Source organism: Plecotus auritus (genome assembly GCF_963455305.1).
Source record: "Plecotus auritus genome assembly, chromosome: 1".
Classification (NCBI taxonomy): domain Eukaryota; kingdom Metazoa; phylum Chordata; class Mammalia; order Chiroptera; family Vespertilionidae; genus Plecotus; species Plecotus auritus.
In genome coordinates this window covers 122,430,421-122,453,336 of record NC_137770.1, presented here as the reverse complement: position 1 = coordinate 122,453,336, position 22,916 = coordinate 122,430,421, and the positions used below count along the sequence as shown (strand labels likewise).

Here is a 22,916-nt window from a genome sequence, read left to right as displayed (position 1 = left end):
AAAAAAAGGGGGTAGTAGAATGGATAAGAAAACATGACCCATATATATGCTGTCTACAAGACACCACCTCAGAACAAAACATAGACAGGAAGTAAAGGGATGGGAAAAAAATATTCCATGCAAGTGGAAATGAAAAAAAAATGTTGGGAGTAGCAAGGTGGAACTAGAGGGATTATACAACATAATAAAGGCCATGTATGAAAAACCTACAGCCAATATCATACATAATGGGCAAAAATAAATAAAAGCATTTCCATTAAGATCAGGAATAAGACAGATATGTCCACTCTCACCACTCTTATTCAACACTAGAGGCCCGTTGCACGAAATTCATGCACTGGGGAGGGGGGGTGCCCCTCAGCCCAGCCTGCACCCTCTCCAATCTGGGACCCCTCGGGGGATGTCCACAGGGATTGGGCCTAAACCGGCAGTCAGACATCCCTCTCACAATCTGGGACTGTTGGCTCCCAACCGCTTGCCTGCCTGCTTGCCTGATTGCCCCTAACCACTTCTGCCTGCCAGCCTGATCACCCCTTAACCATTCCCCTGCCAACCTGATCAATGCCTAACTGCTCCCCTGCTGGCCCAATTACCCCAACTGCCCTCCCTGGCCGGCCCAGTCGCCCACAAATGCCCTCCCCTGCTGGCCTAGTCGCCCCTAACTGCCCTCCCCTGCCAGCCTGGTCGCCCCCAACTGCCCTCCCCTGCCAGCTTACTCACCCCTAACTGCCTTCCCCTGCAGGCCCAGTCGCCTTTAACTGCCCTCCCCTGCTGGCCCGGTGGCACCTAACTGCCCTCTCCTGCCGGCCTGGTCACACCTAACTGCCCTCCCCTGCAGGCCCAGTTGCCCCCAACTGCCCTCCCCTGCAGGCCCAATTGCCCCCAGCTGCCTTCCTCTACCAGCCTGGTCACCCCCAACTGCCCTCCCCTGCTGGCCTGGTCACCCCCAACTGCCTTCCCCTGCCGGCCCCGTCGCCCCCAACTGCCCTCCCCTGCTGGCCCCGTCGCCCCCAACTGCCCTCCTTTGCCAGCCTGGTCGCCCCTAACTACCCTCCCCTGCCGGCCTGGTCACACCTAACTGCCCTCCCTGGCAGGCCCAGTTGCCCCCAACTGCCCTCCCTCCCCTGCAGGCCCAATTGTCCCCAACTGCCCTCCCCTACTAGCCCGGTCACTCCCAATTTCCTTCCCCTGCCAGCCTGGTCGCCCCTAACTGCCCTCCCCTGCAGGCCTGGCCCCCTCCAACTGCCCTCCCTCCCTGGCAGGCTTGGCTGCCCCCAACTGCCCTCCCTCTCCTGCAGGCCCAGTCACCCCTAACTGCCCTCCCCTACAGTCCCAGTAGCCCCCAACTGCCCTCCCCTGCAAGCCCGGTTGCCCCCAACTGCCCTCCCCTGCAGGCCCAATTGCTCCCAACTGCCCTCCCCTGCAGGCCCAGTCGCCTCCAACTGCCCTCCCCTGTCGGCCTGGTCACCCCCAACTGCCCTCCCCTGCAGGCCTCCCCCCCCAACTGCTCTCCCCTGCTGCCCTGGTCCTCCCAAATGCCCTCCCCTGCAGGCCTGGTTGCCCCCAACTGTCCTCCCCTGCAGGCCAGGCCTGGTCCCCGCCAAATGCCCTCCCCTGCAGGCCTGGTTACCCCCAACTGCCCTCCTCTGCCAGCCCAGTCACCCCTAACTGCCCTCCCCTGCAGGCCTGATCACCCACAACTGCCCTCCCCTGCCGGCCATCTTGTGGCGGCCATCTTGTGTCCACATGGGGGCGGCCATCTTTGACCAAATGGGGGTGGCCATCTGGTGTGTTGTAGTGATGGTCAATTTGCATATTACCTCTTTATTATATAGGACTAGAGGCCCGATGCACAAAAATTCATGCAAGAATGGGCTCTCCTTCCCCTGGCTGCTGGCACTGCTTTCGCTCCGGCTGGAGCCGCCTTTCTGCCTTTGCTCCGGCCTGGAGCCGCCTTTACGCCTTCCCACACTGCCCAGAAGCCCGGAGCAGCTGGGGCCGTGTGGAATGCCTGCGTCCCACCCCGGCCACTTGCACCTGTGTATGCAAATTAACCCGCCATCTTTGTTGGGTTAATTTGCATACTCACTCCTGATTGGCTGGTGGGCGTCGCGAAGGTTCAGTCAATTTGCATCTTTCTCTTTTATTAGTGTAGATAGTGCTGGAAGTCCTAGCCACAGCAATCAGACAAGAAGAAAGAAAAGACATACAAATTGGAAAGGAGGAAGGAAAACTGTCATTATTCACAGATGACATAATATACAAAGAAAACCTTAAAGACTCCACCAAAAAACTACTAGACCTAATAAATGAACTCATCATAGTAGCAGAATACAAAATTAATATCTTGTCCTTTGTCCTATGTAATAATCCCTAAACAATCCTAAATAGATGGCAGTCTTTCCTAGGTAATGGCAATTCAGATATCTCCCTTTTTGACTAATGCATGATCAAACCTAGCAATCCTAACTTCTCCTAAAAGATTCCCTTTTGGCCATTATAATTTCCCTTGCCACAGTTGTGCCTATTGGTCTTTGATTAGTTCTCCAAAGAGAGCAATAATTATAACCTTTTTAAAAAATTTCAGAGAGGGAGAGAGATAGAAATATCAATTATGAGAGAGAATCATCGATCAGCTGCCTCCTGCAACGCCACCCACTGGGAACTGAGCCTGCAACCCTGGCATGTGCTCTGACCAGAATAGAACTGTAATCTCCTGGTTCATAGTTTATGCTCAACCACTGAGCAATACCGGCCGGGCTACTAGAACATTTGATAGCACTTGACCACCCTAAGTTTTAAACTCATGGCATTTCCTTTAGATTCCATTTCTTTTTGTTCTTCCTCATGAACCAGATGAAGACCATCATGTACTTATCACCACTATGAAACCCAATGCTGATTCCTAATCATGAAACTCAGGTCTTAGTCCCAGCTATTTAATGTGACCTTAAGTCATTTCAACTCTGGAGGCACCAGTGAACTCATCTAAAATATGTGAGAACTGGACTAGATCAATTTAAAAACACCAACATTTATAATTCTATAAAATGCTAAGGTTTCTAGTATTACTTATAGAATGAGAGACTTGAAATATACATTTTACTTAAGCTTTTACATAAATAATCTAATATATAATCATTTTGAAGATAAGCAGATCTTACTTAGGTAAAGCAAACTAGATCAAGTAGACTACAGATAGTTTATCTTGAAAAATTTATTTTAAAAAATAATTCACAAAAAAGTAATTCACAAGGATGATTAATGATTAATAAGCAAAAAGATTATGACTCACTTTACTGTGATACTCGCTTTGCTCAGTGGTCTGGAATTGAACCCTCAGTATCTCTGAGGTATGCCTGCAAAATTCTCCAAAAAGTTTCCCATTTATACATAAAAATAAATAAACATTTCACTTACAGGGAAATACTCATATTTTCCTTTGGTGTGAAGAAAATGGCCCTAGTAGTTCCATCTCTGGGGGGGTCATTAGATTTGTGGCTATTAGACTGAGTTGGCCTAAAGTGTTCTCTTTTTGAAATGCCATTATTATTGAATTTACAGACTACATTCAGTTGGTTGGACATTCTGTCTGTCTTGGATAATTCACTGACAGTACTAGATTGGCATGGGCCTCCTTTTCTTTCAAAGAACAGGGTGACAGGTCGATCCTTCAGGGGAAAGTGAGCAGAGGGATTGTCTTTTAGGGCAAGAGCTACATCTTTTACAGTTACTGATGGATGCCCTACTACATCAGATCCTTTCTTATTTGGGGTATTCGGAATGAGGAGAGAGGACGGCCTCTCTACTCTTTGCTTTGATTGATAGAAAGATGATACTGGAAAAGACTCCCCAATTCTTTGTTTTTCAATTGTCTTGAAGGTTTTACGCTCCTTCTCTAAAATATCTGTTTGCTGTCGAATCTGTTCCATCATCTCTTTTTCATTCTGCTGCTGCAACTGTTTTTGCCTTTCTTCCTTCTCAGTGTTCAGCTTTTCCAACTTATTAAGCACAGTATTAGAAGAATCTGTACTCAAAGCAACAACTTGATTTTCTCCTGAGAAGCGATACATTCTACTTTTCCTATTAATATCCAAAGTAAGAGCTGGAATTGTTTCTTCATTTTCCATTAGTTTGTTTCTCTGGATACTTGTGTCTAGTTGGGAACTTGTTTTCAGTGGGTCTTGAGGAATATAAAAAAATGTAGGCAGACTACTGGAAACAAAGGAGTCTCTCAGTTGTGGCTTACAGGTAATGGATTCAGAACTGCAAACCAGTTTTTCCATCATAGTCCCATTATTCAAATGCACTGAATAAGAGGATGCTCCCTTTTGAATCAATGTATAGTTAGTCTCACTTGAGGCACTTCGGGCATTGGCCTGTGAATCAAATTTTTGACTGCTAGATATCGTAGGTGATAGAAACTGCAAGTCTCCTTCATCTAACATTACAGACTCTAGTTTGTTCTTTTGGCTTTCCTCACAGCTCAGAAGTTCCAAACTTTCTTGAGAGCTTTCACTATCAGGTGTACCCTGTAAAGACTGAAGGCACTCAGGGATCAGTTCTGTAGACCATCGCCGTTCTTCTGAAGGAGACACACCACCAAGAGAACGAACTTTTAGCAATTCTAAGCTAAATATAGCTTGTTCTAGTTCTCTCATTCTCCGACTTTCTCTTTTGGCCCGACCTACTTTTTTCTGGTGGAGATCTTCCAAGGACTTGGGTCTCTCTCTTATAATCACATCTTCCTGCAAGTCTACACCACTCTGGCTTCTGGTTCTCTCCTGTCGCTTGTTTGAGGAATCCTTCAAGCAGTCCACTGAACTAATTCGATTACTCTCTATCACAGATTTACATTCCTCTATGGCTTTTACTCTGTTGTCAAAGGAACAATCCTCCCATTCTGAAGGGTCTGAACCCTGAATTTTCAGACATCCATGTGGCTCAGTATTCATCAACCCAAGTTCTAGTTTTGTTTCTTTTAGCCTTTGTTCTTTTAAAGCTTTAAATCTATATGAAAATAGGAAAAAAAAAAGTAGGTTATCACTGGAGAAAATACATTTACTTAAATACATTTACTGAGAACTTAAGAAAAAAATTTTTAATATACCCAAGTATTTTTCAAACTAACTTCAAAGCACATTTCATAGTTCTATTTCAATGAGTGAGATTATATATCATTAAGTGCATTATTCGTAATTAAGCATTCTACTAAAAAAAAATAAAGCCAGAAGTAAGCTCTCCTTTAACAATAACCTTATTCTATACAATAAAGAGCAAATATGCAAATGGTTGTCATGCCCTCATGCCATTACGCTATAATGGCTCAGACATTCAACACTGGGGAGAGAGGAATGGGGACCAGCCAGGCACAAATGAGCTTGCGAGAGAGGAATGGGAACCAGCCAGGCTGCAGGAGAGGGACAAGCCGCATGCCCCAGCTGCTGGGGCTGTGGCCCGAAAGAGGGACAAGCTGCCTGCCCCGCAGTCCCAGGCACCAGCGGCTGGGGCTGTGACCCAGGAGAGGGACAAGCCGCCTGTCCCACAGTCCTGGGTGCCAGCGGCTGCACCTGCGCCTGTGGCCTGGGAGAGGGATAAGCTGCCCGCGCCATGGTCCGGGGCACCTGCGGCTGTGGCCCAGGCTAAGCCACCTGCTCATGGTTCCCTATGGCTGCAGCCGGCCCAGGCAAAGTTGGCCCGGGTCCTGGGTGCCTGCGGCTGGCCAGAGAGAGGGAAGCCCAGGTCCCGGGTGCCTGCAACCAGCCAGAGGAGGGAATCCTGGGTCCCGGGTGTGGGGTGAGGCAAGAGGCAGTTAGGGGCAATCAGACCAGCAGGGGAGCAGTTAGGGGCATTCAGGAAGGAAGGCAGAGGTGGTTAGGGGCGATCAGGCAGGCAGGCAGAGGGGTTTGGGGCGATCAGGCAGGCAAGCAGTTAGAAGCCAGAAGTCCCGGATTGCAAGAGGCAGTCGGACATCCCCCGAGGGGTCCCGGATTGGAGAGGGTGCAGGCCGGGCTGAGGCACCAGGTCTCTAGTTTAAACATAAAATGAAAGTTTCTAAAGGTAAAAACAGTTGAATAATGCTGATTTTTAAAGATTCAACATAATGTAAAAATTAACTTAGCGGTTATAACCACAGACCATGTAGGTTTTCAGTCCACTTTAATTCAATAAACACTTATTTAGCTTCTATTATAAACCACACAATGTAGATTAAAATTGCTAGGAGTATCACAGTTTAGTGGAGAAGACAAATTGCACAAAACCAATTCTAATACAAGTTAGGCAAGTGTTAGAGCAAAAGTATAAATAATGTACTTGAACAGAGAGAAGAATTATTATAACAACAAAGATTACCTTTGTCTTGCTCTGAATCCTCTACATACTGACTGCAAAAGAATAATTTTGTTCCTTTGTTCTTGATACTTCTTACTTTCCCTGTAGCCTTTCCATCTTGCCTGTATACAAATAGCAGCCATGTGCCTCCACCTATAGCACTCCCTCCATCTCTGCTGGATGATGATGGTTGCAGTCCGGAGCTCCAAATACCGCTGCCTCTCTAAGTGAGCACGCCAGGAAGCTTGGAGAAGAGTAGCTGCACTAACCATAACTAGAGCATCCTTTTGCACAGCTGCGTCTCTGACTTGCTTTTGATTTAAGTAATTCCGCCAGAATCGCTGTGGGGAAGACAAAATAATAGAAACTGCTGTCATATCTTATACCACATTTTCACAGAAAAAGGAAAAAAGAATAAATTTCTTATGTCATAATTAGAGGGTAAGTGGCTAAACAGCTAAATTGTGGGTGATTAAAAAAGTTTTCTTCTCTAGATATGCTTAGTTAAAGCAAATATTTTAGATAATATAACCTCAATAAAGTTAATTATAGAACTTAATTTAAAATTTTGATGCTTTCATGTCCTACAAATTAACTTTAACAAGTTATAAATTATTCTCATACTACAATTTGCCTATATTAATTGGGTTTAAGGTCAACATGTACCCATTTCAAAAATTAAGATAAAAAGATTTTCTTGTACAAACAGAATAGGTCCGGTGAAACAGCTATTGTATAAATCGATGAGAAAGAAAGTAAAACAGGTAAATGTGAAATAAGGTACCTATAAACCAAGATGAGTACCTAACAACAATGTATTTATAACACACAACTGTCACTCAGAAAACTATTAAATATAACTATAACAAAAATCAAGGCACATAATTCCTTTGCCCCAATCATACCTCACAAGCTATTATAACTATAAATTCAATTTAATTTAAATTCAACTCCATCGATATTTATTAATAGTCTTTATTATATGCCAAGTAATCTTTTCAGTGTTATCAACATTTCAAAAATGTGTAGAACACATTCTCATCTCTGAAGAAGTTTATATTCTTACTTATATGTTTCATAGTAAAATAATTCTAGTTACTAAAACAAAGGCCAAATAAAATAGCCAATCTCATGCAAGGAATCCTTTGTCTCCCACCTGAATGATAACTGAGGCCTGTCTCAGATGGAGAAAATGCTGCCTGCACAGCAAGACCCTAAACCATCGTTGTAACAATATTATTCTGCGGAGCACCTCTTGGTGAAGCAGATCTTGTAGGTGCTGTCGTTCCTGTTCCTTTAGGAACACCTACCAGAAAGAAGAAAAATGAGAAATACAGTTTAAGAAGAAATGAGAAATTTATTTCATGAATCATCCCTTCTGTGATAAGCATTTTTAGAGAAGAACAAATACAGTGGCAGATTTATAAAAGCAGTACTGATAAATATTTTTACAATTTATCCAAAGTAGTCATTCTCAAAATGGAAAGAAGACGTTAGGATACAGAAGGGGAAATGGGAAGGTGCACATGTGTACAAAAATCCCAGTGCAAGGTATTATGATACACTAGAGGCCTGGTGCACGGATTCGTGCACATTGAAAGAAAATTAATTAGGTGGCGGCTGGTGGGGCAGGACTAGGCAAGAGGGGCCGGACATGCCCTGAAGCCAACTTCCCACGGTCCTTCCCTGGCTGGCCACACCTGGGGCAGCACCGGGTCTTGTAGGGCATCTGCCTAGTGAGTGGGGTCCATCCAGCAGGTGGGGTCCCTCAGCCTGGCCTGCAGGGATTGAGCTGAAACCAGCAGTCCAACATCTCCCGAGGGGTTTCAGAGTGCGAGAAGGCACTCTGCAAAGTTGCTGTCGCTCAGCAGCTCCTGCATTGAGCATCTGCCCCCTGGTGGTCAGTGCACATCATACCCACTGGCCAGTCGGCCCGTCACTTGGCCTTTTACTTTTATGTAGATTATTCCCTTGGAAAATTCACCACCATCATGAGCCAATGTACTGCTGGTAGTATGTCATATTTCTATAGATTTTTTTTAAGAAAGAGGAAGGGAAAAAGAGAGAGAGAGAAACACTGATTTGAGAGAGAAACATCAATTGGTTGTCTCCCACACATCCCCCAACTGGGGATCAAACCTGCAACCTGGGTATGTGTCCTGACCAGGAATCAAACCCACCACCTTTCTGTGTACAGGATAATGCTCCATACAACTGAGCCACACAAGCCAGGGTGTCATATTTGTCAAAGATATTGGAGTAGGGGGAAACAAGTTGAGAACCACAAATCTCCAAATTTGATCATAAAATGAATAAACCAATAATAAGTCTTTTTAGAAACCCAGTATGCACCAAAGGCTTCTTGCTGCCCAAAGCTATTAATCAGTTTATTTTTTACTCCTTCATTCCATTAAAAAAATCTAGGGGATACAAAGATAACTTAGACATGGTCCCTTAGAAAATAGGATTTGCACTCACCTTAAAGAGCAGGTAGATATTAAAAATTGTATACACTTAAGGTATACGTTTTGATGTATGTATACACTGTGAAATAATTACCACAATCAAACTAATTAACATATCCATCACCTCCCATTTTTGTCAAAAATAAAAACATATTTTTAAAAAGAGCACCAGTCCTGGCCAGAGGCTCAGTCAGTCAGTTGGAGGATTCAGTTTCCAGTCAGGGTACAAACCTAGATTGTGGGTTCAATCTCTGATCAGGGCACCCAGGAGGCAACTGATCAATGTTTCTCTCTCACATTGATATTTCTCTCTCTCTAAAATCAATAAAAACATATCCTAGGGTGAAGATTAAAACATAAAATAAGTTGCCTTTAAAAAGAGCACATAGATATTAGATACCAAAATGGAAAAGAGTAAACTAATGAGGGCAAGAGACAGAGGACCCCACCTGAGCAAAACAAGAAGTTGGAAATAATGATAAAGGCACGTACAGGGACAATGAAATACCTAATCTTAAAATGAAGGGATTAAATAGTGTAAGATTACAGTATGAAGGTTCTTGAAAAGGAGAAAGATGTTTGAATCTAATGAGAAGGTTATCAGGAGATTATTACTGAGTTGGAAGTCAACATAAAGAAAGAAACATATTAAGATGATTTTGACAAAATGGGTAGATTTCAACAGAATAACAAACAGACTGGAACTAGATGAGGGATCTGTTTACTGTAAGAGAAATATATGAGAAAGGTAAAGAACCAGACCTACCATAGAAGCAGTAGCATTAGAGAAAAAGGGAGAGATGTGAAAATCATTTGTTAAAAAAAGAAACAATTTTGTAAAAGGATTAAAGTAAAGGGTAAGCCAAATATGATTACGGTTTCTAGCCTAAGGAACTAGAAGAAGGATGACAGAAAAGAGTAGTTGACAAATTAAGGATAGTAGGGAAGTCAGGATAAGGTGACTTTGGGCAAGTAGAGTTGGAGATTACAGTAGAGCACTAAGGGAGATGATTTTTAGGCAGTGAAAATTTTAGGTAGAACTAGAGAATTGGCCAGAAGCTCTTTAAATTGACTATATTATTAAGTAAAAAAAAATCGTGGCCTACTCAAATTCCTTATGACATCTGGAAAACTATGTTTTTCTTTGTTTTTTTTTTTGTTAATCCTCACCTGGGGATATTTTTCTATATATTTTTAGAGAGAGTAGAGGGGAGGGAGAGAGAGACAGAGAGAGAAACATCAATGTAAGAAAGACACATCGATTGGCTGCCAACCACACCACGACTAGGGATCAAGTCTGCAATGTAGGTATGTGCCCTTGAATGGAATCGAACCCAAGACCCTTCAATCCGCAGGCTGATGCTCTATCCACTGAGCCAAACTGGCTAGGGCTGGAAAATTATGTTTTTTACAAAACATTATCATAGGCAAAGATTGTCATTATTATTTAAACACAAAAATACACTCAATTTTGACAATATATATTTACCATAGATTTTCCAACTTGATAATTATTTGGATTAATATTTATTTTCCTGAAGAAATCCTGAATGTAAAATTTAGATGGAGTAATATTTTGAGAAAGAAGTACATGGAAGTGGCTCACAAAATCCTGAAAAATGAAAAGAAAATGTTATAAAGCCACAAAAGAATGACATGAAAATTTTATAAAGCTATAAGATCCTAAATTTTAGCTAACTATCCTTTTATTGATCCATTTCTCATTCTTTTAAATATGGTGAAACCAAGGAAGTACTTGTTAACTTAAAGTATTACCAAAGGTCAACTTATAAAATGGAAGGAGGTGTAGTGAGTTCGACATAGTATTTTGTTATCAAAGGGAAGCAGGAGAAGAAAAGAAGAGCAGAATCTAATCATCCCTTTTGAGAAAGCTGTACTAAAAAAAAAGAAAAGAAAAAGTTATTTAACAATAATCAGAAACTTTTAGCAAAATTTAGAAAAATAAGCAAAGTGACAGTTATTACAGGATGAAGCTTTCCCTCCAAGTAACAATAAAGACTTGCTCAGTTGCTGAAAAGCTTCAATATACTTTTTTATACCCAGAGCAGCAGTAACTGATGAGAATAAGCATGAGTCTTGCTGGCAGCTTCCTATAAAAGAAAATCCTGCTAAGAAAACTTTAGCAAAAACCAAATGGAATCTTTTCTTTTGAACTAGACGGTTCTGATTGAATTATTTTAGTGTGAAGACTTATAATACATGTGAAGAATTGCTATGCTGCGAGTAAATTTAGTATTTACTCATAAGAGTCTGAAGAACTGCTATGCCATGAGTAAATATAGTATGAAGCAATCAGTGTTATGAGTAAATTTAGTATTAGGAACATTCAGATCAAATGAGAATAGTCAAGTACTGGATTCTCTTAAAACACAAGTTTAATAAGACTTGTGCCATTCAATGGAAGTGAGTACTCACTACCTGTTTAATTCTGTGTACAAAAGATGGAATGGAAAGGAAGAATTAAGAGAAATAAGCCCCAAATAAAAAATAAGCAAGACAGGAATAATTTACTTGATATGCACATATACTTAAAGATCACTGTAAAAGTATAACCTGGAAAGAGTATTTGCAGCTGTATCCTGATTGGCGAATTCGAACTGTCTCCAGCATCCCAGTATACCGAAGCTGCCTAAGTACCAAGGCATCACTGAACCTTAATGGCAGCTAAAATAAAGCAATAGAAAAAAAAATTGACCTAGAAGAATAGATCTCCAAATTAATGTTCGTCTTACAAATATGATTAAATTTTGAGTATCTAGGAACTGACTTAAAGCTTGTCTGGTTAAAATATAGTGAAGTGACAGGACAATCTTACTTCCCCAGTTGGTAGCTTCAAAAAGTTCTGACTGCCTGACCCTAGGGAATATGAGAAACCACGTTTCCAGACTTCTCTAACTGTAGTTCAAAAGGAATGTAGTTACCCACAGAGAAGGCCACATAGGAGTGAATATAAAATACGTAACAAAACTAACCTACTTACATATGGTCAAGAGTGTTTGTATTTTTGTTTTTAATTATGATTTTATCTATAATCTCACTCAGAAACTACCTGCCCTACTTTACCAGTTGCCCTGGTTAATTGAGAGCTGACAGATTCTTCTTCTAATGACTAGTACAAGTTTAAGAGTAGTTTATTTCCTTAAATACTTTTGCTGATAATACTGGTATGACACATTGAAAAACAAAAAATTCCTCCAGTCCCTGACAATTGATTTCATTGTAAAGGCATCGATAGGGAAGAAGCTAATAGTCACAATGCACTTAAACTCCTAGGTATCTCTGTAGACACATTTTCGGACATTCAAAACAATATGCATTTGGAGCTTCTGATATTTCTCCCTATTCGTTCTAAATACTATTTTCAATGATTCCCTAAAGCAATCCCAAACATTTTCCTTCAGACAGATGGGGCATACCAGTTGTCAAGGAAAAAAAGTCAATGGGCAACTTACGTTAAATAGTAATAATAATAGTTGACACTTATTTAGTACTTATTCTATACTCTGAAATACTTCATTAATTGAATTCTTTGTATAGCAAGGTCTCATTTAATAACAGGGACTCAAACTTCTATTTAACTGTAAATAAAATGGTTTCTTTCTTAGTCACTATAAAAGAATAGTGACATTTACTAACCACTTAGTATGAACTGGGAACACTCTTAAGTATATTACCAGTATTAACTCACATATACTCACAAAACACTATGAGGTCCTATAAATACAATATATTCTTACATGGATGAAAATATTTAAACCACAGAAAGATTAACTTGTCTAAGATTACAAAGCTTGTAAATAACCAAGTTAGAGACTGCTTCCTAAGAATTAAGAAAGCTGAACATAATTCCTACACAGTTTAGCTGTTCAGGCTGGGAACTACTTTTTCCTATGATGAACATAAAGAAAGATGATAAATGTTTACACTTTTTAGATATATTCTGCAAAGCCCTAATTAGGGGATCTGTCATAGAAAACAGAAAGGAATAAAAAACGCCCATATCTTCCCTATTTTACAAAGATAAGAATCTCTAAACATGAAAAATGCCTAGCAAGTTCTTTAAGAGTGACAATGAATATCCAAACAAGGGGGATTAATCTCCGGGTAATAAAAATTGCATAAAACTCTTTCTCATTATGGAATTTCAAGAGGTATTTGCTTCTCAAAATTCTTATAGCTATTAAATCAATACCATATAAACACCTTACAGGCAAGTAGGTATAAAAACAAAAAAAAATCCACAGAAACTATAGAACACTGTTTTCCTTATAAAATATTATAGATAGCTCTTTCTATCCACTTGCTCTCCTTAGAAAGAATTTAAAGCTTGGTTTGAAGTAAGCTGAGCGAGAAGGTCTCATGTATAGGACATTTTTACCTTTTCTGCATTAGAGCGAATGCATTTTACAAAATATGGTTCTGCTTGACCAAGTGTCTCCATCAGCTTGTTTAATGAGGCCTGGGATACAAAGCAATAATATAATGAGAATTTTCTTCCATTCCACATTGGCAACAATTTATAAATATAAACAATGATGTTAAAATATGCAAAAATGAGTGGTATACGAAAAATAGGTTTATTTCTGAAAAGCCAAATGACCATTACAGCATGGCTTTAGAGCAGCCGTGGGCAAACTACGGCCCGCGGGGATCCGGCCCGTTCAGCTGTTCTATCCGGCCTGCGGAGCCGAAAGAGCGGAGGGTTCTCTTGCTCTCCCCTCTGCTCCTTTACTTTGAATTTATATTAGTTCACACAAACACTCCATCCATGTTTTTGTTCCGGCCCTCCGGTCCAGTTTAAGAACCCATTGTGGCCCTCGAGTCAAAAAGTTTGCCCACCCCTGCTTTAGAGTCACATGAATCATATCCCATTCAGGTTATCTTGCAATCATTTTGACCTTTCAGTATCAATCTGAAAGAAACAGATCCCCCTTTGTTAAAAGTAAAATAGAAACTAACCTGAAACTGAGCACTGATGCTGGGAGGTTTCTTCTTCTTGTGCAAATGAAGAAGGGACTTGGTAATGCGATCCTGCAGATTCAGTCTTGTCAGGTGCTTTAAAGAATTTACCTCTAGCAAGTGCTAAAAAGAAGCGGGGGCAGGGGGGAGAATCAAATTCTTCACATAAATTAATCTAAGAATAGGGAACACAAAATTGTAAGCCAGTTTTCATCATTTCCTATGTATAATGGCTATGGTGAATATGGGAGATTGATATTCAACATCCATCTTACCTTCCTCCTGCTTTCCTGCAGAAGCTTTCCAGCTAACAAGAAAACTACTTTCCCCAAATTCTCTTGCATCTCAGGTTCTGGAAGTGATTTAAGTTCATCAATTGAATTCCCACACATGAAACTGGGAAGGTATAATGAGGCAGAGGCTTTGGCTAGTAGCTTCTGTTTCTGCTGGCAAGCGTGTACATAATAAGTTGCTTCAGTTTTCTGTCCAGGTACTACTTTTTTGAGTGCTGAGAGGCAGAGTGTATTGTCACTGCAACTCTAATAAAGGCACTTGAGCCCTGGAGCCAATAGTTTTAGCAGCTTCTCCAGCAGCTACAACTTCCTGATTGCAGGTCAGGTCAGTTCTGCACTGTTATTTTAATACTCATAAGACTTCTAATGCTTTTCTAAGTGCCTCTCTGAATTAAGTCCCTTTCTACATAAAAATATCTACAATAATTACTGTTATCTGCAACTGAATCCTAACTCACAAATTAAATTCAATCCCAGGGCTATATCAGATATGCCATGAACACAGAAAAGACAAAGTCCCTATTGTGAGAATAAACAAGTCATCTTTTCTGTCAAAGAACAGTTTAGGCAGCCGCCATGTTGGCTGCATGGCTTGCAGCTCCCCTGGGGCTGCCATCTTGAAACCACAAAGGCCAACCCCTCCCTTTGAATTAGGCAATCGCAAAAGACTGTGCGCCTGAGCTCCAATCAAGAGGAAAGGACAGGTCACATGCGTAAGGGATTATAAACTCAAGCAGCCCACCTGCTTGGTGTGCACACACTTCCAGACCATGTGTGTGCACCCTTCTACGTAGAAGTAAATATGTTTGCCTTGCTGCCTGGCTCCCGAGTGTTTTGTATTCTACCAGAAGCCCTAACTTGGGGGGCTCGCCTTATTTCTAACACTATCAACAGCATCCTGAGGTACTAATTATTAATCTTAAGATTGAAGTTACACATAAGCAATTAAAGAATGTAAAATAAAATATTAATAAAGTATGTGGGAGCTTTCTAGCCCATCAAAAAATACAGGGTGTATAAAAAAATGTATACACACTTTGAATAATTATTCATTCCAATGGGTTAAATCTGAAAAGAAACATCAATTGAGCTATCAGCTGTTAAAGTGTGTATATTTTTTTTTTGGCGGGGGGAACACCTTGTATATGGCAGTGACTTTGTTAATGAAAAGAATATATCTAAACAGATGTGCAACTAACAATGTTACTGAAAAGGAAGTAAAAGTTTTATTCTATGTAAAGCACAATATTGAGTTAAAAAGGCATGACAACTTTAAGTCTAAAAAATATTAATTTTTCCCTGGCTGATGTGACTCAGCTGGTTGGACATCGTCCCATGCACCAAAAGATTGCTGGTTCAATTCCCAGTCAGAACATATGCCGGGTTGCAGGCTCGATCCCCAGCAAGGGGTGTGCAGGAGGCAGTGGATCATCACCGATGTTCTGCTCTCACATCAACGTTTCTCTTTCTCTTTCCCTCTCCCTCTCCCTTTCTCTCTTTCTAAAAAATCAGTAACAGTATGGAAATTTTTTTTAAATATTAGTTTTGACAATATAAGCATTAAAAAATAAGAACTTTCAAGCAATAAATACAATACATATTTAAACAAGAGCAACTAAGAAAAATATGTTTCCAACAATGATACTGACTCATTATCTGTATATAAGAACTGTAAGAAACCCTGTAAAAATTCACAAAGTATAAATGACAACACAATGACAATCATTCAATTTCATTTGTAAGCAAAGAAATAATTTCTTTTAAAGATATTTTCTGCATATCAGATTGGCAAACATAATAAAGACTTACAAAACCCAACATTAATGAGGATGTGGGGAAATAGGTTTATATATGCACTGTTCTTAGGGATGCAAATCAGTATAACCTTCCTGATAAGCAATGTCACTCTCAGGTATTTATTTAAGGAGAATGTCAGATAAGATCTGAATGCTATTTCTGACAACGTACTTCAAAAAATAATAAAAAAATTATGAACAGAGATATGCATTTATATGGAACTCTTTTCGTAAAGTATGCTGCATCCACACAACTAAGTATTACCGTAGCTCATAAAACAGAGGGAAAGCGGGGGAAAGGAGGAAGAAAAGGGTAAAAGGGGACCAAATGGTGATGGAAGGAGACTTTACTTGGGATGGTGAGCACACAATAAAATACACAGATGATGTATTATAGAATTGTACACCTGAAACCTATATGAATCTGTTAGCCAATGTCACCCCAATAAATTCAATATTTTTTAAGGCCTGTATTTCCTGACATGGAGAAATATTTGCAAATACTACTGACAAAAAATACCATGTAAAATAATAACATATATGTATGATGGTGTGTGTATGTTCAATTTTGGAGGGTTTTTATTTCTATTAGCATTTTTTAATTCTCAGAAGAAAATTCATTGCATGTTAAGAAAAAAATAATTTTACATACCGGTCAAAACTAATTAGAATAATTTTAGAGTTTATCCATAAGTAATAACAAATTAGCACTGAAGCCTGAAATGATTTTTATCTCAAACATTTAAGATACTTCTGAGAAAAAGACCTTGGAAATAATGGTTTCATTTTGTAAACCATATCTAAAATGTTAGTAAAATTAATTAATAAACATTTGTCATATGTGAAAGCATCATATGGACAGTGGAAAATACAAATAACTATTCTTTAAAACATTCTTGCCTTTAAGGAATTTAATTGGAAAAGTATTTCAAAAAACAAATAAATACCACATGTATTATTACATAATAATACACATCTTTCTAATTTTTCATTTGCTTGGAATACTCTACAGCCAGATCTTCACATGGCTTGATTTTTCTTGGCATTCAACTTCTAACTTAAATGCCCAAAACATTCTCATGAAGTTCTTGCTTAACTACCCAAAAAATCAGCATGTCATTTCATTTTCCTCTTTGCACATAATATGTTCTGCTCTCACATCAACGTTTCATCTAATTATCTTTTCATATATCTATTTACATTTTCTTCTAGAACATAAACTAAAGCAAAGCAAAGACTCTGACTAGACTGCTCATCCCTGTACCCCTAATGCCTATGTTCTGGTGCAGAGTAGGTATTCAATAAGTATTAGTTTTGATGAATGAATGGATGGATGGTTAGCAACTAATGATTTTTGAGCATTGTTCCTTAGCAAGTGGAGGCCAGACTTCTGCCCACCATGCTCAGATCAATCAACAAATATTCAGATTACTACAGATCAGGCTCTGTTCTAAGTGTTTGGAATACAGTACATTTAAGTACAGGGAAACAGGCTACAAGGGCATTATAAAATAAATGATAACTTGAGGGTTATTAAGATTTATAAAGAAGATAAAATAGGACAAGTGAAAAATGGGGAGACGAGGCAAAACAGAACAATGTGGAAGGCAAGAGACTAAGGGGACAAGAGAGAGATTAATCCAGTTAAGTGACAGCTGCAATACCCCAGCATGATGTGACAGAAACCACAAACTAGAATGTGCAACAGAGATCTAGTGGAAAAAATACATAGACTTAATTTCTTTCTTAGATCTTCCATTCATTATCTACTTTATTCATTTCTTAATTCCATTTTCATTGTTTGATTTATTCAGCTTAATTAATCAGCTCTTTTTTTAAAAAACTATTATTTACTGCTTGCTGTGCAAGGTGTTGTAGAAACAAACATAAAAAAGATATTGCTTAGACATTATTTACAATAGCCAAGATATGAAAGCAATCCAAATGCCCATCAACAGACAAATGGATAAGGAAGAGTTGGTACATACGTATATACAATGGAATATTACTCAGCCATAAAAAAGAATTAAATCTTGTCATTTGTGACAACTTGGATATATCTAGAGGGTATTATGCTAAGTGAAATAAGTCAGACAGAGAAAGACAAATATGATGATTTCACTTATATGTAGAATCTAAGAAAACCAAAACAAAATAAAACAATAAACCAAACAGAAACAAACTCTAGAACATTCTGATGGTTGCCAAAAGGTGAGTGGGGGAATAGATGAAAAAAATAAGGGATTAAGATATATAAATTACCAGTTATAATTACAGTCACAGGGATGTAAAGTATAGCATAGGGAATAGCATCAGTAATATTGTAATAACTATGAATGATGCCAGACGGGTACTAGACTTATCAGGATAATCACTTCGTAAGGTATATAAATGTCTAATCACTGTGTTGTATAGCTGAAACTAATGTAATACTGTAAGTCAACTGTAATTGAAATTAAATTTTTAATTAAAAAAAAAAGAAGATACTGCTCATGTTAAGGAAGACTAAGACTAACTTCATGTCTTGAGCCTGAGTGACTAAAAATTTAGTAAGGAAATGACATACTAAAATCACTCTAGGCATCAAGAAAGAAAGATGAGCAGGAATGTACAACAAAGTAGAAATGTACAACAGGGCAACTGACAGTAAAAAATTGGAAATTAAAAGTGAGGTCATGTTAGAAAAGTAGATTTAACAGAAGTGACAGTTTCAAGGTATGAGCAGAAATAAATTCTAAGAGGGAAAAGGGAAAGTACTATCTGTAATAATCATTGAGAACAAGAGCTATAGTGAATCTGATGAGGAGGAAGAATTAACGGCCACCTTCTGGGGGTCACAATAACTCACCAAGTAGACTCCAATAATCTGTACAAGCACCCCCTTCATCATGGAGAACCTAATCTGATATAGCTTCCAAATGGCCTAGGGCATGGAGTTCCTTGCTTCCAGAAAATGCATTCATCAGGACTTGGCTGCTCAGAACATTCTTCTAGCTAATGACGACATTGTGAAGACCTGTGACTTTGGTTTGGCCAGAGATATCTACAAAGACCCTGACTATATCTGGAATAGAGATGCAAGACTCTCACTTAAGTGGTTGGCGCCTAAAGCCATTTTTTACAAGGTTTATACTACCCAGAGTGATGTGCGGTTGTTTGACATCTTGATGTAGGAAATATTCTCTCTGGACTGTAGTCATACCCTCTGACTTAACTTGTGTCCACTGGCGGAACAACATCCCAGCCAAGACCCCAGCGCCAGCCAGGTCTGGGCCCACCACCTGAGGCTAGAGGCATGCAAAGCTGCACAAGAGGCTTGAATCTGAAAGCAGCTCAGCCTCCCTGGCTGAGCATCCAGGAGCCTGAGAGACAGGGGCCTGAGCTGGGCTGTAGGTGCCTGTTTTCCTGGTCTCTCTTCCTGCCCACCCAATCAGGAAGCCTTAAAGGAAGTTAGTCAAGTAAGAAGCTTGTCCAATTGGAAGATCAGAAAACAGAGCTATTGTTGAGGTTTAATTTGAACCCATTCATTCATTTAATCATATCTTAGTAATACCCATCTCACAGGGTGTTGTGAGAATTAAAGATAAAAAAGGAGACAAAAAAAGGAAGTACTATCAAAAGATAACTGAGTGGAAATAAATTCAAGAGAGAAAAGGGAAAGTACAATAAAAAGAGAACTATACAAATGAACAAGAGACAAATGAGAAAATGTTCAAAGTCACTAACATCAGAGAAATACAAATTAAAACCACAGTGGGATATCACCTCACACCTATCAGAATGGCTATCATCAAAAATCAACAAACAACAAGTGCTGGCGAGGATGTGGAGAAAAGGGAACACTAGTTCACTGCTGGTGGGAATGCAGATTGGCGCAGCCACTGTGGAAAACAGTATGGAGTTTCCGCAAACAATTAAAAATGAAACTTCTGTTTGATGCAGTGACCCCACTTCTGGGAATATATCCTAAAGACCCCAAAACACCAATCAGAACAAATATATGTACCCCTATGTTCACAGCAGCGTTATTTACAATAGCTAAGATTTGGAAACAGCCCAAGTGCCCATCAGCAGATGAATAGATAAAAAAGCTGTGGGACATTTACACTATGGAATACTATGCAGCTGTAAAAAGAAGGAGCTCTTGCCCTTTGGGGCAGCATGGATGGAACTAGAAAATATTATGCTAAGTGAAATAAGCCAAACTGAGAAAGACAAACATCACATGATCTCACTTATTTGTGGAATCTAATAAACAAAATGAATTGACCAACAAAATAAGACCCAAAGCAGGGACTAATGCAGGCCAGGCTGAGGGACCTCACCAGTGCACGATCGGGGCTGGAGAGGGACACAGGAGGTTGGCCAGCTGGGGAGGGACCGCAAGAGGGCTCCAGGGCCCAGCCCATCTTGCTCAGTCCCGATCAGCTGGACCCCAGTAGCAAGCTAACCTACTGGTCAGAGCGTCTGCCCCCTGGTGGTCAGTGCATGTCATAGCGAGTGGTTGAGTGGCGTTAGCATATCATTAGCATATTACTCTTTGATTGGTTGAACGAACGACCGGATGACTGGACACTTAGCATATTAGGCTTTTATTATATCAGACTAGAGGCCCAGTGCATGAAATTCGTGCAAGGTGGCGGGGGGGGGGGGGGTTCCTCAGCCTGGCCTGCACCCTCTCCAATCTGGTACCCCTTGAGGGATGTCCAACTCGCCATCCGGGACTACTGGCTCCTAACCACTCACCTGACTGCTTGCTTGATCGCCCCTAACCCCTCTGCCTGCCTGCCTGCTCGCCCCTAACTGCTTCTGCCTGCCTGTCGGCCTGATTGCCCCTAACTGCCCCCCTGCCAGCTTGATTGCCCCTACCTTGCCCCCCAGCCAGCCTGATCGCCCCTACCTTGCCCCCCAACCAGCCTGATGGCCCCTAACCATCTCTGCCTCGGCCCCCAGCCTAAGCCGCAGTCTGGCCTCCCTGTGCCGGAGGAGACCTGGCAGATCAGGGGAAGGCGCTGCCCCCATCACCCCGCTGCTGCTGCCACTGGCAGCCACCATGGGAGATATTTGTAATACTATCAACAATAAAAAATATATTTAAAAAAGAGGACTATATTAACAGAGGGCTAAGGGCTTTCGAAAGTTACATTTTTAAAATATTTGCTGATATTTAATTGTTTGGGATTGTAGTAAAAATAAAGCATTCTAAAGCCTACCAATCTCAATAAAATGAGAGGTGCCTTGAATACAAGTGACTGAATCTTATTTCCACTACCTATAAAAGTTGTACAGATGCATGCAAAAATGCTTCATATAGCAAGATATGAAAGATGCTACAGGATTTCACCAAGGCCCAAATCCTGCCCACTATTTTTTATATGGTTTATATGGTTGAAAAAATTAAAATAATATTTAAGGGCATGTGAAAATTATGTGAAATTGAAACTTCAGTGTCCATAAATAAAGTTTTATTGGAATACAGTCACACTCATTCAATTATGTATTGTCTATAGCTGCATTTGTGCTACAATAGCAGAGCTATGTAGTTAGAACAGAGACCATAGTTCTGTAAGCCTATATGGACCTTTACAGAAAAACTTAACTAATGCTAATGATAATAAGAATTAGGCAAGGTCTAATTAGAAATTATTTAAAAATCAAGTAAAATTCAGAATTTGATATTAACCTTGCTCAAGAAGAAATAAAAAGATCTCATGTAAAGAGGCAATTACTCAATAAAAATTTGCATTTTATTCAGAGGTTTTTCAAATGCTAGGAAAAAAGATATAGCACAAATAAATACCTACCTGAATAATCAAGCTTGGCCATTTTATAACATCCAATCTTACTTCTAACATGGATTTAACTGAATGCACACAGTCCCTATTTTGGATATAAATAAGGTATCTCTTATCTTTGATTTCTAAAGATTGTTTGCATGAGTAACAAAAATATAATTATGAAATAGGACACCAATGGGAAAAAGATTTTTCATAATACCCACCTTCGGTAGGCCAGGCTTGAATTTGAAGTTTCTGTTTCTCCTAAAGAGATAAATCATACACAGAAAAAAAAAACTATTGTAAAGATGAATGATTTCAAGGTCTCTATTGAAACAACAGGTTATATACCCATTTCCAAGACACAGATCATTTATATGAAAATGCTGTCTGATTCTACTAAGCAGGCACCTTTTGGAAGGAAGGATAGGAAAAAGAGAACAAGGAAAGAGATGCCTGCTCTGTAATATAGGTATAAACAGACTTATGCCTGATGATCAATAACATAATGTTGTATATTTAAAGCTAAACTTTCATTTTCTTTTGGATGTTAATAGGTCTCTAATTTCTTATGACTACAGAAGTTTTGTTTCTGTCACTTTAAAGTTTAAATAGATGCTTATATTTTAATGAATTTTTTAAATGTACTTTTCACTAAAACTTAAATTAAAAATTCTCTTCTCCTTTTTTTTCTTATTCATAACTCAAAAACATACTTACATCAAGACCATTATTTTTTATTATGGCCACAGAAAGAAAGATAATAAAAGCTAATACTGATTAACGTGGGTTGGGGAGTCAGAAAGACCTGGGCTTGAATCTAAGTTTTCACCTACTAAGGTATGATATTAACCTCTCTAAGCCTTGGTTTCATTGCATGACAATGTAACATATCACCAACCTCTTAGAGTTATTGTGAGAATTAAATTAGTTAATTCATAATTCTGGATTATAGCAAGATTTACATAAATTGAAATATGACACTGTTAAACAATAACTTAGGGATTAAGGAACCCAATTTAGTCACACCTCCAGCTAGTGGTCCAAAACTATGCTTTGGAAGTATCTGGAATATGTTGATATAGGTAGCTAACAACTTTTAACTGGTCTGCCATGCATGGTGTATCTATGTCCTCAAACCAATTCTAGAACCAGGTAATGAGGAATGGTAGGCTTGGGTAAGTGTTACATATCTATCACTCTATGTGGTACCATTCACCATTTCATAGAGAATTTTCCTGCCCAATCTGTCAGGACTGCCAGAATTGAAGG

At 39.7% G+C, this 22,916-nt stretch overlaps 1 protein-coding gene across 12 annotated transcripts in view; it reads right to left on the bottom strand.

Moving 5' to 3' along the window:
- The window catches only part of MYO9A (myosin IXA), a 388,202-nt gene that overhangs the window by 84,750 nt on the left and 280,536 nt on the right, over window positions 1-22,916 (bottom strand). For 6 of the 12 annotated variants that reach the window (XM_080656867.1, XM_080656874.1, XM_080656871.1 and 3 more), the window contains 8 exons: window positions 21,869-21,941; window positions 13,779-13,901; window positions 13,198-13,278; window positions 11,373-11,483; window positions 10,288-10,410; window positions 7,490-7,639; window positions 6,355-6,674; window positions 3,421-5,010 (listed from right to left, as the gene is read on the bottom strand). In XM_080656867.1, the coding sequence (XP_080512993.1) occupies window positions 3,421-5,010; window positions 6,355-6,674; window positions 7,490-7,639; window positions 10,288-10,410; window positions 11,373-11,483; window positions 13,198-13,278; window positions 13,779-13,901; window positions 21,869-21,941 (2,571 nt within the window). The remainder of the gene's footprint in view (window positions 1-3,420; window positions 5,011-6,354; window positions 6,675-7,489; window positions 7,640-10,287; window positions 10,411-11,372; window positions 11,484-13,197; window positions 13,279-13,778; window positions 13,902-21,868; window positions 21,942-22,916) is intronic. The other 6 variants (XM_080656872.1, XM_080656876.1, XM_080656873.1 and 3 more) reach the window with 1 other exon arrangement.